This window comes from Carassius auratus, unplaced genomic scaffold (assembly GCF_003368295.1).
Source record: "Carassius auratus strain Wakin unplaced genomic scaffold, ASM336829v1 scaf_tig00033088, whole genome shotgun sequence".
Classification (NCBI taxonomy): domain Eukaryota; kingdom Metazoa; phylum Chordata; class Actinopteri; order Cypriniformes; family Cyprinidae; genus Carassius; species Carassius auratus.
Window position 1 is genome coordinate 185,001 of NW_020526047.1, and position 19,416 is coordinate 204,416.

General features: G+C 36.8%; 2 protein-coding genes across 2 annotated transcripts in view; both read left to right on the forward strand.

Annotated features, from left to right (window-relative positions):
• LOC113081083 (MAP7 domain-containing protein 2-like) overlaps positions 1 to 4,103 on the forward strand; it is a 12,043-nt gene extending 7,940 nt beyond the window's left edge. Inside the window, exons 7-8 of the mRNA XM_026253131.1 lie at positions 1 to 59; positions 3,875 to 4,103. The exon at positions 1 to 59 is cut by the window's left edge and continues 62 nt beyond it. Of these exons, the coding sequence (XP_026108916.1) occupies positions 1 to 59; positions 3,875 to 3,916 (101 nt within the window). The 3' untranslated portion in view covers positions 3,917 to 4,103. The remainder of the gene's footprint in view (positions 60 to 3,874) is intronic.
• A 3,589-nt stretch (positions 4,104 to 7,692) lies between these two features.
• The window catches only part of LOC113081088 (disintegrin and metalloproteinase domain-containing protein 12-like), an 86,286-nt gene continuing 74,562 nt past the window's right edge, over positions 7,693 to 19,416 (forward strand). Inside the window, exon 1 of the mRNA XM_026253135.1 lies at positions 7,693 to 8,030. Coding sequence (XP_026108920.1) covers positions 7,928 to 8,030 — 103 coding nt within the window. The 5' untranslated portion in view covers positions 7,693 to 7,927. The remainder of the gene's footprint in view (positions 8,031 to 19,416) is intronic.

A 19,416-nucleotide genomic window follows, 5' to 3' on the forward strand; every position in this document is an offset into this window, starting at 1 on the left:
AAGAGAAAAGAAAACTGGCCTCTCGGACCAACAGGCTTCGGGCAGAGCTCTTTAAAAAGGTAGATGTGTAAGACTGATCTGAGAGCAGTTTAGAGGAGTTCAGATCAGCTCTGAGATGCATCGGTAATCATTACAGCAGAGGCTCTCTCTCGCGCTGTGGGATTGGATTTTTGAGTCGTCGTTAACTGGTTCAACAAATTAGATTCATTCTCAGCATTAATCCTGAAAGTGAAGCTTTTCCGATACGCCTTTTGCAAGGTGTTCTGTTATCTTATCAAAATTCCCCTAATTCAATGGGACCGGAGAAGGACGCCTTCTCTCAACCCGTTCCGCTCCTTTTGCAGAAGAAATTGATTTTGGCCGATGTATTTTGTTTCTAAACACATCTTACTCACTCTACTGCCAGTCACGCGACTGGTAACAATCATCTCTGCTCAGAATGTTGCTTTCAAATAGCAGCTTGTTTAAGGAGGTTTATGATATTATTTGTGGTGTCAAGCATCACTATTAATTATGTTCATACTTTTAGTGAGTTGAATAAATCCTGACCATGTCCAAACCAGGCTCACACAGTCAATCACAGTATATTTACTGTTTAATATATTCATGAGAGATAAGATTATAACCTAATGAGATTTTACAATGGGCGGGGCTACCCAGTGTGATGTCACAGCAGTGTTATTTTACTTGTATACTATAATAGCTTTTAAGATTTTGAATTAGTCTTTTTTACATTTTCAGTTGTCATTTTTAGCAATTATGTGCTTTTGTAATTTTTTTAATCATATTTTTTATATATATTTTTGAATGTAACTTTAGTTGTATTCATTTTTTTTTCTAATAAAAAGTTGGTCCTTTTAGTGCTATTTAGAAAAAAATTAACAGTTATGTCTATATATATTTCAGCTTTATTTCAATTAATAAAAATGTTTTTGTTCATGATAATAATAGTAACCAATCAACAAAATGTCATGCTGTTTGTCAGTTTATGGTTGAGATAACAGCTTTGACTGTACTTGAATAGATGAATAGATCCTAAACTTTTGTCAGCCAAACCACTTTGACCTAAAATATTTCCCTGAGGTACCTCTTGACATTTTACATTACTGTTTTAATATTATAACAACATTTCTATTTATTCAAAGTTATCTGATGATCACAAGGCATGCAGGAAAACAAAGAAAATATTATTAATCCAATTTTATATATAAATTCATGTAATATTTTTATTTATTTATATCAGAATCAGAATCAGAAAGAGCTTTATTGCCAAGTATGCTTACGCATACAAGGAATTTGTTTTAGTGACATAAGCTATGTCACTAAATATGTTTAAATTATTTATTTGCATTTTATTATGTTTAAATTATTTATTTGCATTTTATTATTCTTTAAATTATTTATATTTTTGTGATTTAATTAATAGTTTTTTTTTTTGTCAACTCTTGCACTCCAGTTATGGAAACGCCGGTTCATGTTGTTTGGTCATAAACCCTGTTCTCCACACAATGGCATGACATTTGTGTGAATCTGTGACACTCTTTCGAAAGTCTCTCGGTTGTGAAGGCTGAAGGCTTGAGAGCAGACCTGAAACAGGGTCAGAGTCCAGTGCTGTGAGCATTAATGGGAGACACACGGGTGTCTGTCGTGAGTCATTATTCTGAGAGAGGTGAGCCCTGTCAGACTCCTGCTGACACCGCATTATAGTGTGAGATTTCTGATGAGATCCTGGGGTTAATTAAAACCTCTGGGCTTTTGATTAAAGTTGTGTGTGTGTGTGTGTGTGTGTGTTATCAGGAATACTTTATAAGTATCATGGTTTTGGACATAGTACTATAATACCATGAAATATAATGCCAAGAAAATAGTGATGATCATTCACTACCATAAAAAAGTAAGTGCATAAAAAACAAAAAAACGGAGCAACAATTTATAAAATCTGATAAATATCGATGAACAACATTGTTAAAAATCTCGATATTAAGATTTCATTTTAAATTTAAATTGTTACATGTATAAAATATTACATATTTGGATTTTTATAATGCTACAATCAGGGTACATGTCATACTTTCTGGCCACCAGATGTCGCTATAGGCCAGAATATCAGTGTAGGTTCATCAAGATACCTACTCCAACACATTCACATATAACGGAAAATGTGCATGTATTCTGCTCATGCATTCTTGTCATATGGCAACTCTTTCAACAGTTTCATCATAAACTCTTTCATCAGTTTCATCATGAGGTTAGTTATGATAGTATGCTGTTCTGAACATGGCAAACGTTTCATCCTTTATTTAGATATTTCTTGTTTTAACATCATTATGTATTGATCACATTCAGTTATTGATGATGGTGTGTGTGTATGTAGGTATGCATGTGATAGATTAATAATAGGAAAATATTCTGTGTGCAAATGTGTGTGTGTGTGTGTGTTTGTGTGTTTTGAATGCTGTCTGGTTGGCAGTGCTGTAAAGAGCTTCATTGTGCTGTGTGTGTATAGAGCCACTGTTCACAGGGACCAACACCCATCCATTGCCAATCAAACCACTGCACATTCACACACACACACACACACACACACACACACACACCTATAGACAATTAAATCATTGCCAGCCAGTATGTGTGTGTCTGTCATGAGGCTGGACATTTTTCCAATATTTCCTCTCTGTTTCCGCCTCTCTTTATGGCGATTCTTCAGCATACATCTGTTGAGATGAACATTTATCTCACATCTTGAAAAATCTGAGCCTGTCCTTGATCAAATACATTTGGAAAACTGACTTACCCTCGGGATAGGTTAAATCTAGATGAGTTTGTTTCTTCATCAGATTTGGAGAAATGTAGCTTGCATCACTTGCTCACCAATGGCTCTTCTGTAGTGAATGGGTGCCGTCAGAATTAGAGTACAAACAGCTGATAAAACATTACAATAATCCACAGCACTCCAGTCCATCAGTTAATGTCTTGAGAAGCAAAGGGGTGTGTGTTTGTAAGAAACAAAACCATCATTAAGAAGCTTTTAACTTCAAAGCAACATACAAGTCCTCTATCCATAATAACGCTTCCTCCAGTGAGAAAGTCTGTCCTCTTTCTCATCAAAATCAGCTGACGTATTTGTTTAGAGCTGTTTTGGCTTGTAAAAGGTGCTTGATCTGTGCAGATTTCTTTCCTGATTCAGACAAGATGACTTTTACAATGGAGAAAGCGTTATGATGGGCTCATTTCAGCTGAAAGTGATGGTTTGAAGTTAAAATTGTCTTGATGGATTTGTTTCTTAGAAACATGCATCTCTTCACTTTACAGGATGTTAACTATGGGCTGGAGTGGTCTGGATCACTTGTGGATTATTGTTTTTAGCAGCTGTTTGGACTCTCATTCTGATGGCACCCATTCACTGCAGAGCATCCGTTTATGAGCAAGTGATGCAATGCTACATTTCTCCAAATCTGATGAAGAAACACCTCTTCATCTAGGATGGCCTGTTTCAGAGGATTCTCTTTTTTGGGTAAACTATTCCTTTAACACATTTTGTCAATGTTACAGAAAAGGAAATCCTGGTGGGGAACGAGCCATAGAGAAAATTCTGAAAGAAAAAAAAAACTGAACCTTTCAACACTCATGAGAAACAAGAAATGTTTAAAGCTACTTTCAATCTCTTTCTTAAAATTAGTGATTGTTTTTTATGCAGCATTTTTTTCTTTAAAACACTGTATGGGATTAACGAATCACCCAGACATCTAGTATTAATTATGATGGGTTTCAACAATAACATTCAGTGAATCCAACTCTTGCTGACTACAAATGATGGATGTTTGGAATAACACTGACCAAAGGATTTTACAATTTATTTATTTATTTTTTGCAGAAACTTCTGGAGCAGATTTTGCAGAGAGGAGGGAATCACTGATACAGCCTTGGACCCGTGTTTCTTCTCACTCCACAGTTCTCATGCCGTCCATTAAAAAACATGACTTGACATTAGTTAGAAATTATATAAAATAGTTCCTTTCAGATTGAATGTGTCTTAAACATGGACTGCAGCCTTATTCCTGTGGCTCTGGATTACATCTTCTCTCTCTATACATACAAGACTGGTCAAAAGTTTGGAATTAAAGTTTTTTAATGTTAAGCTACGCTGCATGTATTTTCTCAAAATTACAGAAAAACAGTAAAACATAACTAATTTAAAATAACTGTTTTGTCTTTGAATATATTTTAGCATGTAATTTATTCCAGTTCTGCGCAGCTGTATTTTCAGCATCATTCCTTCAGTCTTCAGTGGCACATGATCTTAAAATCCTAAAATCCAACATTTGAAGACATCCTTATAACACGAAGGGCCTGGTCCCGCTCTCATGCAGTCGTTGGGTTCTCCTCTGTCCGTGTCTCTCCGAGCCATTAGCTGGGAGCAAAAGGAATTTGACCTCATCTGAATGGGAATGCATCACTAATGGAGCTGAGTGTTTGCGCGGGGTGAAAGAGGCTTTTGTCCTCTCTCCGACCAAGCCAAGGCTGTCCCACATGTGCCTGCTTAGACAGGACATGACGAGTTATAAACCCAAGTCTTGCAGTAAAACTTGATTCAAATGATGTCCTTTTATTGTGGTTGGTATATAAACAACTTTACATTTAAAAATCAAAACAATGGGCCAGAAGATGTACTGTAGAGTGGAGTCTCATAACGTAGCTTTGTGAGTATTATAAAATTATGCATTTTAGGCCAGACTTTTAACACTGAACCCAGAATAGAAATGTAGGCACAAAAATGCTCAACCAACTGCGAATGATCAAAATCCCTGTAAAACGTCATTTCACGCCAGTAATGCATGTGAAACGGTGCTGCATACTTCATATTAAATTTCATATTTGACATCAGCAATGAAGTCTGACAACTGTCTCATAAATTTTGATTCTTTGTGTTTCTAAAACAGGGGTGTCAGACTCAATTTTGAGTCTGGAGTTTTGTTCCAGCACACACTCCATGTAGTTTTCAAATAAGCCTGAAGGGCTTGATTAGTTGGATCAGGTGCGTTTAATTAGGATTGAATCTAAACTCTACAGGTCTCCGGCCCTCCAGGAATTGACTTTGACACTTCTGATCTAAAGCATTTGCTAAGGTCTTTGGTTCAGTACAAATGTCTGCTCTTATACGTGCATTTACAGGTTACTCAGGGTGCATTCAGATTTCCTTCTGGATATGTTATTTAGAGATTATATATTATATATGTTGGATTTAAAGAGAGTTTTTGATTATTTTTTTGTAAACTGAAACCGTTTGACCTAAAATATTATAAATTATATATACTTTAAATATTAAATATATAATTGCTTGAATTCCACCTGATATTTAATAATTTAACAACACAATTGGATGTTCACTGTTCTCTAATGACAGTTAATAGTCATATGACACGGTACTAAACAAAATAAAATATTGAATCTTTTTTTTAGCATTAGTTTATATTTTTTTTATTATTTATTATGTTTCATTACTTTAAAAATGTATAAACAATTTAATAATTATAGTCTTTTCATAAACTCAAAAATCCCCACATTTTGGGAAACCCTTTTTAACTTGACATGCCCATCTTAAAAAGCAAACGTTCATCACATCGGATCATATTATTTTATAGATTTTACTATACTATTTTGAATGAGTTTTTATTGTGAATTTTCATTCTATTTTTTATTTTAATTTTAGTTAAAGTTTTGTTTGTTTATTTTTTTTTTACATTTTATTTTTAAATTTATTTTAATATTACTTTTTTATTTCAATTTGAGTGTTTTTAGTACATCAAGTACATCAAACCAAATACAAATGAGAAATGTTGCATTGGTAACTAGCTGAAATATATATATATATATATATTAGTTTATTAAGTTTTTTTAATTCAAATAACAAAAGGTTCTTTCTTTCTTTTTTATGGTTGTAGTTTTAATTAACTGTAATAACCCTGGTTCCTGCACAAGACAGAGACATCCATCTGACGTATGGCTACAGAAAACAGAGCAGACATTACACTTGAACATTTCCTGCTCAAAACGCCCCCGAGACTCTTTTACATGTCAGTGTTGACAATTCAGCTTTGTGCTTAAAAAAAACCCTGTTTTATACCTTCTTATTTCTCTTCTAAACCTTTAGCACAGGTCTCAGTAGATTTTGTCTTCTAGGCCATACACATTTAGTGTCTGTTCCTGTCATGACGAATAGATTGATGTGTTTTTGCAAGAGGCTATTCTCAGTATTCTGGGCTCTGAGTTTGATGCTAATAAAAATGACAAAATCCTAAAAGCACAGTCCTAAATAACAGGAAATCTAATGCATTTCGGCTGGATGGATGGATGGATGGATGAATACTGCTCTGAGAAACTTCTTCTGGCCTCGGATGAAGAGCCGTGATGAATCATAGTGGGATGTTGATTACTACATGAAAATACTGACCTAGAATCAGAGCGAACCGCATAAACCCACAAACCGCCTCTTTCTCTGAGAATTATTGTGGTTCCTTAGATACAAAAGGGTTTTTACAAACTTTTAAAAGTGACATGCTGAATGAGGAATAGGATTTCTCAAAGGCATTCGTGAAACTGGAAACCCTGGTGTCTGGGACTGGAGAGTCTGTTCTGATAGTTTGGACCTGATCACCCCTGCTGAGGGGGTAAAGACGGGTCCGTACCTGGAGATATATGAACCAGACACCTTCTTTGATAGCAGAACTGAAGGACAACTTCATAAAGTGAAATGGAGACGCCACAGCTAATTGATTATAAAGCATTTCTCTCACTCAGACACTGGCCTAATGGTTAGAGGGTTGGACTCCCAATCGAAGGGTTGTGGGTTCTAGTCTCGGGCCGGACGGAATTGTGGGTGGGGGGAGTGCATGTACAGTTCTCTCTCCACCTTCAATACCACGACTGAGGTGCCCTTGAGCAAGGCACCGAACCCCCAACTGCTCCCCGGGCGCCGCAGCATAAATGATGACCACTGCTCTGGGTGTGTGCTCACAGTGTGTGTGTGTGTGTGTGTGTGTGTGTGTGTGTGTGTGTGTGTGTGTGTGTGTGTGTGTGTGTGTGTGTGTGTGTGTGTGTTCACTGCTCTGTGTGTGTGCATTTCGGATGGGTTAAATGCAGAGCACAGATTCTGAGTATGGGTCACCATACTTGGCTGAATGTCACTTCACTTCATTCACATTTCATTCAATCGTTCTTGGAGAAAAGCTAATCGCTGTTTAAATGGGGGTTCTAAATGATATGATGAGAGGTCACAAGAGGTCAGCTACAAGACTTAATACTTAGTAATCACGGCTATGGGGAAAAATGCCACCAAAAAATTACAAAACTAGAGTCATTGGAATCAATGATTTTCTGATATATAGGTATATATTTTATAATATTATATTATACTCTTATCTTATAGTCTTACATCTTTTCATGGGTTAAGACAGCATAAAGCTGAAAAGCAGATTTTTCCATAGAAGATTTAAAGTTTATAAATCTAACCACAGGTTTTTATATTCTGGTAATTCGGAAAAAAAAAAACTGTGTGCATATAACCTACATATTACGATATGCACTGCATACTTTTTTTAAATCTTCAAATTAACCTTGTAAACCTGGCCAGGATTGTTTGTTAAACCATACTGTTTGATAGCGAATGTTAATGGACGTTGTTATTAGCTGTTGTTATTAGCCGTGTCTGGTCTGGTCAGCGGCGCGCGCTAACCGTTGCTTGAGTTCAAATGGCTCGTGCGCTCATGGAGAGTTGATGTGTGGCGCGCGCGTCCGAAAGCTCTGAGAGTCTCTCACATTTCAGGAAGTGTCGGAAGTCCTCAGCTGCTGTCCGTCTGCCGTGCTCTATATTATGATCGCGCAGCCGTGATCCGCGTGGATCGTCCGTGTGGATCTCCGGTCGGGCACCATGTCCACCCGGTACAGCTCGAGACGTGCGCTCCTGCCCGCTGTCTGCGCGAATGTTGTGTCCGTGCTGACTGTCTGCTGCGCCGGGGGGCTCTTTACAGCCGGTAAGACGCACTTTACTAGAATTGCTTTGTGCACTTACAACTTTCACACGACTGTGCGGCTGCGTCTCAAAACCTAGTACGCTGCCTACTTAGACAAACAGCTTTTTGGAGCATCATGAGCAAGCAAAAGTAAAACTGCACAGTTGTTTATTTAAATCAGGGTTTCTATCTGATCTGATACTTAAATCCAAATGTTTTGATTGCACAGGTAATTTAGGTATTTTGCACACCTATTATTGCATTGTCTGCATTATTTTTATTTATTTATTTATTTTTTTTATTGTAAAATTTCCTCCTACATTCTCATTATGTTTTTCTACTCTGATTTCAATAATGGTATATGCAGTTTTTTTTTTTTAAATTGTAGAGAATTTATACATCTCGCCATGCCCAGATGCATTAGAAAAATGAGAGTTGTTGGGGTAAATATGTTTAATTGACATACAAATAATACCATAATGTAAAATTCCTGCAAAAAACCGTTCTGGTTTTTTCTTAAAATTTGGGGATAAGATATGATCTGGGTTCGTTTTTGCGTCATTCACCCAAATAGAGTTTGTATCAGTTCAGTGTAAGACTAAACCTGAACAACTGAGGTTTTACTCTCTCTCTCTCTCTCTCTCTCTCTCTCTCTCTCTCTCTCTGTGTGTGTGTGTTTGTGTCTCTGAACACATCATCATTGGTAAAGTGCTCTTAATTAATACAGAAAAAATAATCAGTCTCTCTTTGCCTCCTGATGCTAAATGTATTTGTGTGAGCGAGTGATGATTATGTTAGTGTGTGCTCTGCTGAGTTCATTGCATGTAGATGATCATTAATAGAAGACTCATTCATCATAGAGCTGGTTACTGATATGAAATGAGACCCATGCTGGTCTGGTGGACGCAGTCACTATGATTTATATGATGCAAGCGCTAATGAAACAAACCTGCTGCATGTAACTCAGGCAGATTTGATAAATGAAGCAGCGTTTACAGCGACATGATACTTGATCAGCCACAAATACGAGATGTGGAGCATTATGAAACCATCGTCATTGATAGGATAATTTATTAACATTGGATAAATGTAGCATCACATCACATGGTCTCCAATGGATCCTCTGCAGTGAATGGGTGCCGTCAGAATGAGAGTCAAAACAGCTGATAAAAACGTCACAATAATTCACAAGTAATCCATTGCATCCATTGGTGAGCAAGTAATGCTATGCTACATTTCTCCAAATCTGATGAAGAAACAACCTCTACTTGCCTGAGGGTGACTACATTTACAGCACATTTCCATTGTTGGGTGAACTAGCCTTTAATAATTCTGGTTCCTTAACAGTTATACCAAACAAAACTCTTTTTGCATAACTTTTTCCGTTTACATCATAATGTAAAAATATATTTTTGAGATGAGATGTAAAAAGTTACTTGTTTGTTCTCAAGAACCGCTAAAATCGATTTATATCAGTCATTGTTGATCTCACGAATTATTCTATTTTTGTTTGATGTGTTAAAAAGAAGAGTCTCGTAGTCATGTGTGAGTCATTAAAGGGAGACATAGGCAAGGAAGGGAAGATGAACCCAGAAAAATGAGAGAAAGTCAAGAGAAAGAACAGAGAGGAAGACATGAGGAAAAAATGAGCCTGTCACTGCGGGGTGCAAAACCAGAAACCAGTTGATGTGACTACAAGGTTACAAACGATCAAAGCAGCGCCGATCCCCAACATGTGTTAGAGAGAGGATGTCGACTACTGCGTGTGAACACTGTCCCTGAGTCTGCTACAAACGCTCCCGTTCCCTTCCCTCCAGACGCAGCGTATGGGAAAACCAGAGAGTTCATTCCCACTTCTGTGAGCGTGTGGCCTGTTTGAAGTTAAAGTTCAACAGAAGATGAAAACTCTCCTTATTTACTCACCCTCATGTCATTACAAATGTGCCTGGTTTGCTTTCTGCTGTGGGACACAAAAACAGATGTTTAGCAAAATATCCAAATGTTAGAATATTCTAGAAGTAGTCCGTATTACATATACTATCATTAAAGTTTAAGAAATTAATACGTTTATGCATTAAATTGATCAAAATGACAGTAAAAATATTTATCTTTTAAATAAATGCTGTTCTTTTGAGCTTTCTACTCATCAAAGATTTATGAAAATCATGGTTTTCAAAACTGATATTAATCAGAAATGTTTCTTAAGCAGGAAATCTGCATATTATAATGATTTCTTAAGGATCATGTGACTCTGAAGACTGGAGTAATGATGCTGAAAATTCAGCTTTGCGTCACAAGAATAAATTAGATTTAAACGTATTTTCAAATAGGAAACAGTCATTTTTAAATTGCAATATTATTTAACATTTTTGCCATTTTTAATGTATCTTTGATTAAATCAATGCAGCCTAGGTGAACATAAGTTTCAAAAACATTGAAAAATCTTAAAACTTTGTAATGATAGTGTATGTAATGACATGTGAAAACCAGTAGCGCAACACTTCAGAAGTCCTGAAACATTGTTCACGAGTTGAATAAACTACTTCTGTGCTGCTTTTTTGACATACACATTCAATGCATGGACAACAAAAGTTCCAGAGAAGAAAGAAAATGCATTTTGGGTGAACTGTAGCTTTAAGATTTTCATGCATTCTCTTGCTCTGGAGAAAAAACACAGCAACTCATCTTCCCACAATTCCCCCCTGTTGCGAAACACGGCGTGTCTGTGACAGGAAGTGGTTACCTGGCTGCCATTGTTAAAGGCTAATGAGAGAGTTTATCAGAACAGGTGCCTCCCTGCGGTCTGACGAGGGCTGAATGCATCCGCGCGGATGTTTTCAGAGTCCAGCATGTGGTCCTGCATAAAGGAGGCTGAAAATGACTGGAAATCCTTAATGGCATGGTTTTATGAGCAGGCGTCTGCAGAGATTGTTCGGTTTATGGGTACGATCAGTTGTTAAATGCATGAGGGTCGTGGAGATGCCTTTCAGAAGCATCTGTTATTTCACATCATTAAAGTTAACAGGAAGTCTTGACTGACCCTATTTGCTTCCTTTTTGCATATTTGATTCATTATTGAATACTATTCATTGTCAGACAATGTGTTGTTTGTTTATTTCATTAGCCGATGTAGATGAAGATATCTAGAGAGCAGAGAGGACAGTAAGCAATTCAATGCTTCTATGTCATTTAGTGGTTGAGATTTGGATTATTTTTGGCATTTTAAGAATTTGTAGGTATTGGCTGAATAATAAAAAGCTGTAAATGGCTGTTTAGACGATGTTTTCTGATGTGAGACATCCACTTTCCATTCAAGTAAAGTTCTGATTTGATACATGGAACATCCACTTTGTTTAATCATGTTTTTCAGTCGCAATACAATGGCAAAATGAATTCTGAATGCATTCCATGTAGAGTTTAATATTCATTCTGTCCCCTCATGTCTTCATAAGACAGTTTTAGTGTACAGAACGCGCTCATCCACACTGCCAGCAATATATCAGCAAAGCTGAAAACAGCTGAATAGGATTGAGTATCTGCTGGTGAATGCATGACGGACAGAAAAAGTTTCAGGCGAAGCGGCAGCTGTTCATACGCCACTGGACTGTTGAGAGAGAGAAAGCAAGAGACACCCTGGAAAAACAGATTGTTGAAGGTGTAGGGGGTTGATGAAAGACAGACGGAGAGGACAAGAGAGAGAGAGATCCTGTGCAGTGACAGACAGTTGCACACATGTAGGTTAAACACTACAGAAGACGTCTGCATGCATGAGAGAGAGAGAGAGAGTTTAAACTCAACTGACCCCATCCAGAACCTTTCACCCTCTAAATATGAAGGACAGAGGCGATTATGTTCTCAGTAAAGCTCAACAGTGGCAGCCCACCTCTTCAACAGCCCTGATTTTCTCATTCATTTTCTCCACAGGGAATGTAAAGACTTTCATCTGCTAAATGAATAAACATAAATGCTCACTTCTTAATTTAAAGTTTGAATTATTTGGAATTTTGAAGAAATGTGGAGAAAAAGACAAAAGTATACAACTGTTTGCATATTGAGAGAATGTACTATTCAAGCACTTTTATCCAAACTGACTTTTTTTTTTGCATTTGCATTCAAGTTTTGCATTTAATCAGTTCATGCATTAGCTGGGAATCAAACCCATGACCTTGTCATTGCTAGTGCCATGATTGAGCTACAGGAATCCCATTAACTTGTATGAATTAATAAAAAATGGATGAATATTGACTTTAAGTCATTGATTATAAGATTAAATAGCAAAATATTGTAATATATTCATTGTGGCTTGTATTTTAGGGCAGAGCAGTGGCTGCAGAGGTCCTATAATTTGGTAATATTTTTTTTTTTTGTAGAATTTTTTTTTTTGTAGAAATTGAAATCTTGTTGATTTGTGGCTTCTTCAGAAGCATATCATTACTAAAGTAGGTCTGTTTTGAATGGCTTATATATTATTGATTGAAAAAAAATACTTTATTTGTGGAGAAAGTGGATGAGAATTTAACTTGTTGCTTTTGTTTTTTTCTGCCTCCGTCCTAAAAGTCAGTTTTGAGCATCAGTGACATTTCTGTGGGATCTTTCATGAAGTAATTATGAATATTTTTGAACTGGCTCTTGGTTTTAATTATAAATATTCAATGTGTTTCAAAGAAACATTACGAATTCACATTTCTGAGAAGCAAAAGTCATTTTTTTCCACTTGTTAATGTCAGCATGAGTCAGCATGAAATCAGCATGGTATTATTTATTTCCTTTTTAATGCATTTTTTTAATCATCAGCGCAAAAATGTAATATATATATAAAAAAACGTTTGACTTTGATCTATTTTAATTCTTCTTCTTCTTGTGTATATATATATATATATATATATATATATATATATATATATATATATATATATATATATATATATATATATATATATATATATTCAAGTCTTTAGAAAGCAGAATAAAACAGTCAGTGTCTTTCTGTAAGTATAATGTATTATATAATAATCATATTTTATTATGTTATGAACACAGCGTCAAATTCACTAAATTCAAAAGTTTGACTCCTTTTTTTGACTGACCTTTTCCATGAGTCCCTGAACCCTGCAATGATCCCCCTTTTTACAGCGCCATTAACACATCATTAAATGACTTCCTTAAAGGTATGAAGACTCTTCAGATCACACTGACCTTTAGTAGTCTATAAGTGTTCATTTGGCTCCTTCATATGCTCGACTGTGATTTAAACTCAACAACTGTTAGTGCTGCAATAAACATTTTGTGGCATCTGATGGAAATAATTGCGTTTCATCCCAGATTTTTCAAGATGTAGTTGTGGTGCCCTTGATGTGGAGAATCAAGGACTGTGATGTGATGAATCATGTAGTTTGTGCATGTTCACCCTTCATTAGGGACCCTCTCTGGGATTAAACGCCCTCATACGACGTCTGCCCCATTTTGAAGGAGATCAGTCTCATCGCCACATCACATACCTAAACTGAGGTTTCGTCATGGCTGATTTCCCCTGGCTTCCTTGAGTCGTCCGTGAAGTTGTGTCTGGAATCACGGATCATTGGATCCTGTGATGCTGAGGTCTGTTGCTCTCAGTTTAGGTGGTCTCAGGGGGTCTTTATGCATGAGTGAAGCTCAGGACGTACACAGGTGTGACCATGGAGCCAGTGCTGGTGATCACGGACTGAGAGTGAGCTTAATCCAGTGCATGACCAATCCGTCATGTGCGGTCTTGAACATCTTTACTAGCACAGTTGCACAGCAGGGACGTAGTAATGCACTACAGACCCCTGATATCACATTTTCTGGCTTTTAGTCCATTTGTTTTAAGATAATATGCTAGAGCACTCCTTAAAGCAGGAAATATATGCATGTTAAATCTGCGGTCTTTTAGGGCTTCACGATGTTGGGGGGAAAAAAACATTGCAGTATTTTTCTTTTCTGCAATATCAAAGAATACAGGTATTTTCACAACTAAATAGATAACTTTAATTTGAAAATAATTAATTCTTGAATGATTAGGGTGATTTTGTAGGAGTGAGTCTGCATAGAACAATATTTTGTGTGAACCATCCTTTTTTAGGCATGGAAAGGAAACACTGGAACAAAAACGGTGATGTCTTTTTCATGGAGGGATTGCTTAAAATTGAGTATGAAATGATTGAAATTATTTTTCTCAGCCTTACTATTGAAATCAGAGAAAAGCAACAGACATCAGTGCTTGACATGCGGGCTCTGTATTTGTTTTTAAGGAGCAATGGATTGTGTTGATTCTGTAGAGATGATGTCATGATGTGTTTGGGCAGCAGAGCTGACCATGTGACCTGGCCTTGTCTAAAGGTCACATGAGTTTCTCTGCGTGGCTATGGATCCTCTGAATGGGCATATGCTGGTAGATCAGTTTGCCAAGAACAGGTGGCTCTGGAGCTCTCAGAAATCCAGAAAGCAAGCCCACCAGACTTCATGCCAGAAAATCCCTGATAACATCTACTGTGTGTAGATACTTCTCAAAGGCAAAAATATGGTCAACAGTCGGTAGATTTCCAAAAGTACAAGGTTTAGTGATCAACCGATACATATTCCCAAGCCGATATATCGGCCAAATTTTTTTCCATTATCGGCATAGACTAATACATTTTTTTTTTTTTTGCTTGTTTGTTTGTTTGGCTGATATGTCAGAAAAGCAACTTGTATTTTGACAGCATTCAGAGAACAATTATTACAGCACTTGCTTTTCTATTACTAGTAAAAGCAAACTTGAGTATTCAGCTGTCACTGGAAATACACAATTGAAAAAAAATATTTCAAACTATGCTGCACTATATCCAGTCAGTCACTGCATTGTATTCATGTCACATTCACTGTGTACCGTGTGTAAAATTAGCTTTACCTTCTCTTTTTTTTGAGTGCAATTTCTTTATTTCCACCATACTGGGATTACAGAGTCAGAATCACGCTGAGAGATTTACAGATTTAATTTTCATTTTTTTTTTTATATTTATAAAATTTCTAATTATTTCTAATTTAAAATATATATATTTAAGTAAAATAAATGTACATTTAATTTCAGCATTTGATATGCACGTGTTTTTACTTGTTAAATAGTTTAATAGTGTGATGTCTTTATATTGGCCATTAGCCATCATATTTTGTTCTTAATTGTAATTTAACATTCTAATATTCAGTTTGCTTGTTGAATATACTGTTGCACGCCAAATTAGAAGTATAATAGGTTGTAAATGACATTGCATGTTCAAATGATCGTCTATTGTTTTCAGCAAAAGAAACTCATTCAGCCTGGGAAGAACTTGAGGGTGAGCAAATTAAGAGAGAATTTTCATTTGTGGTTGAACTACCCCAGAAGTCCATTTAGGATCTGAGTATAGAAACATTCGGCTGTGGATCCGCCATGGTGATATGGATGCACAACTGTGAACTTTAAATGGGGCTGTGGAGGCCTACTCTTCCTCTGCTTCTTGTTTGAGCATGTGGCACACATGTGAAACAGCTGGCATATGCTAAAATTACACACAAATGCACAGTATAACAGCCAGCGGGCACAGAGGTCACACTGACCACCCAGCAGGGGGCGTCACATTCACCACGTCCTGCCTGGGGATGTTGACATGTCCTGCGCAAAGGGAAAGCATAAGAAGACATTAGCTCCCTATTCTCTGTTCTTTCTGATCTATCAGCACTTTGTTTTTTGCATGGTGCAGCACTTTCAAGCGCTGAAGAGCATGCTGGAGTTTTAAAGTTTCATCATGATAAAGGTTTCAGCTGGAACCGAAAAAGTCTTTTCTATGTCTTGATGGCTTAGGAGGCACTTTTTCTTTATAAAACACCTTCATCCTGGTTCTTTAAAGATCTTAAAGCTTTTTTTTGGTGTTAACAGATGATGCCAGAAGCAAATGCATGGTTCTGAAGAATCTCTACTATAACATCAAGAACATTTTAAGATCAACATAAAACATTTGCAACCCTATTTACTTCTGCAATCTGACGCATTTCTGAGCAAAACAAGATATTCAATTAGAAAAAATAGGACAGGGCTTGATTTGGTTTTTGATTTTGAAATTGTGTGAATAGTGGATGTTGTGTGCTAGAACTAAGCCTTCAGTGAGTTCGAAATGTTATGTTGATGAAAGATTATGAAGGCAAACATTTTTTCTTTGAAGTGATGTTCACTAGTTGTGCACAATAAGACCAGTAATATATATTATTCCTTAAAAGTCCTGAAAATGCATATGATTTGGTGTAAAAAAAAAAACAACCAGCTTTTTTAAACATTTCTTGTAAGTCTCTCATGCTGATATATTATGACCAAATAAACTCAGATCGATGAGGCCTACAGTCAGTTCCAACCATACAGCAAAAAATATTTTCAAATAGGTTAAATATATTTCAAAATATACAAAAATGCCCAAATGTATACTTGTTAAAATATGTTACAAAATATAATTACGCTGCGCCCACTTCCTACATCATCTGCTGGAACGCCACCGTCTTGTGAATGAGCGCATGACAGTTAGTGGAAGCTAGAGGTTATGGTTGATAAAGTTTAAAATGAATTTTTTTTTTACACAAATGCATCGTTTTGCTTCAGAAGGCCTTTATAAAGCCATGTGGAGCACTTTTTATGATGGATTGATGCACTTTTTGAGGTTTCAAAATCTCTGCCACCATTCACTGTCATTATAAAGTTTGGAAGAGTCAGTACATTTTTTAACACAACTCTTATTGTTTTTGCCTGAAATAAGTTGTTCATATACAGCTTGGATGGCTTGAGAGTGAGTAAATCATTTTTAGGTGAACTATCCCTTTAAGAGGAGAAACCTTCTATTTCTCCTCCTTAAATCTTTTGATTCTCTCTCAGTTGAAATAGGCTGTTAAGAGTAACCTACTACTTTTCTGCAAACAGAAATCACAAGTCCTGTAGTCTTTCAACAGACCCTGATGTCACCAGCGGAGCCCTTTGTGTATTTGTTTAGTGTCGTCTGAGCTGTTTGAACTGGAGGTCGGCCGAAATAAGCATGAATGAGATAAGAATGATGCTCAAAGGTGATGTATAGAGCTCTTCTGCAAAGTCAGCATCACTGTTATCCCTCATACTGAGCATTGAAATGGGAATACTCCTTTGTACCATTTGAATTGTATTGACAATGACTTTAAACTCCAGTTCAATTTATGAATTTGAATAAAGTTGGCCAACAGGATGCACAATTGCATTTTTAATTTAAATATGAAAAAGCAGAAATGCAAAAAAGTCAATGCAACTGTATTTTTTAACTAGATTAGCAAAACTTATCTAGGGCAAACATTGAATTTTGGCTTCACAAAATATTTGTGACGTTGGAGCAAAGAGAATTTTCACTAAAAATAATTTAACAATATTTGAATTCTCACTTTAATAAATTTGAATTTAGTTAACGCATTTCTTCATTTTTAACAAGTTAGCTTTTGTGGAACAGGATGGACAAACACTTCTTCTGCCAGACTGCATTACTTGTGTTTGCTTGTGTGTTTAGTTATTGATTTATTTATGGCAGTTCAGTCATTGCTTCTTCTTAACTTTCTCTCTTTTTGGAAATATTTCCATTCCCTATTTCTTTCAAAAGTTGTATTTTTGAAGCGTATTGGCTATATTTAACATGTTTGTCTTTACCAAGGTCTCTTTGACTTGTAACATCTGTAGCCTCAAACTGACATGACCTCTTTCAAAGAAACACAAGGCTCTTGGGGGGTATTTCAGTAAATCCCAGTGTGTTTTCACTGCAGATTTTCCTTCTTTATCCCAACATGATGTGAGCAGCACCACTGATTACATTCATCTGTATCAGTGGATTATTTCATTATTCAGCCTGCACTCACCGACCCGACGGACAATTTCCTGTTTTCTCCCGGTAAAGACGGAGGCGGGCCTGTCATTGGGAATTCCTCATCATCTGTCTCAGATTAACTTGAATTCTGATGAAATCCCTACTTTACTCTTTCCCTCAAAACCTGTGTTTTCTTCTGTCACACATTTGTTTCCAATGTAAGGATAGTTTGTAGTGTAGCGCTGGGACCTTCATGCTCTCATTGAGCAAGTTTTCTAAAACCGCTTGAGGCGCAAACCGTGTTTTTCTCTCCTCTATCTTCCTCTCACTCTCTATCTGGACCGTGGCCCGTGTTTTCTACACAGCGTCTGTTTGGGCTTTCTTCTGTTTTTCTCTTTGTTCATGTGGAGAGTCATCAGCATGTCGCCTGCGGCCGTGTTTTTCATATTTAATCAAATGCAGTACAGCAGCGGGATGTGAACGTACTCAGTGGTTTTCTCACAGAGAGATGCTGTCACTGAGCCACAGGTGACAACCATTAGTGTTTACCTGGATACTTAGGTTGCATGCTGGATAACAACTTACTGTAGTAGAGGACAGTGAAGCCTTCCTGGAAAGACCAGCTAAGACCTTCATTTATACTGTACTTGTCATTTATGAATGAGACCCCATCCGACATTGGGCCCAAGACCTATTTTTTTTTAAATGTTATGGTCTCAAGAGGTCAGATCATAACAAAATCTGACATGCTCTTACAGATTGTTAAGCAGGTCAAGTAAGGTACTGTAGTCTGTCTGGTTTAGTTAGGTCAAACTAGCATAGCATCCAAATTTCAACATGTGGTTGTTTTTTCAGCAGGAAGAGAAACAAAAGAAGGATCTGTCTGCTTTAGAGTAAAACTGGTCTTTTATCAGCGGTGGATGAAAAATTTGGTGCTCCAAGACTGTGAGGAAATGGTTCATATTGCACAGGCTGTCACATCGAGGGCTTGTGTAAGACAGAAAACAGTCCGGTGGGTGTTCAGGAGGAGCGTGGGGGGCGCTTGCTTGCGATGGCATTATAAAGGGTTTGTGGTTTTTATTTTGAAGTGGTTGTGGGCCAAAACTGATTAAGTTTTGGAGATGTTTTCCCTGACATCCCCTCGGGTCCAGATGTCAGACAAAGATGCTGCATGTGAACTTTACTTCAGACTCCCACTGGAGATTAGACGCTGTTTGTTGCATCTTGACGTCGTGAAGTTCTCCGACCAACAAAATGCTCAAAAATCTTGAGACTGAAACACAAGATCTGATGGATGCTGACTTTAAACAACTAAGGCATTCTGGGAAATCTTCTTTGAGATGGTCTTGGCTAGTTTAAACTGCTCTGCTACATTCTAAAACCACGGGTTAAAAACAACCCAATTTGGGTAATGTTTAACCCAAGGGCTGGGTTAATATAGAACAGAACACACGTTGGTTTAATTTTACCCAGCAAACTGGGTTGTTTATTTAACCCAGTATAATAGGTTTATTCATTTTTACTGTAACACTAGCTTCTTTTTTTTTACTATTTATGTTTACAGATTAACT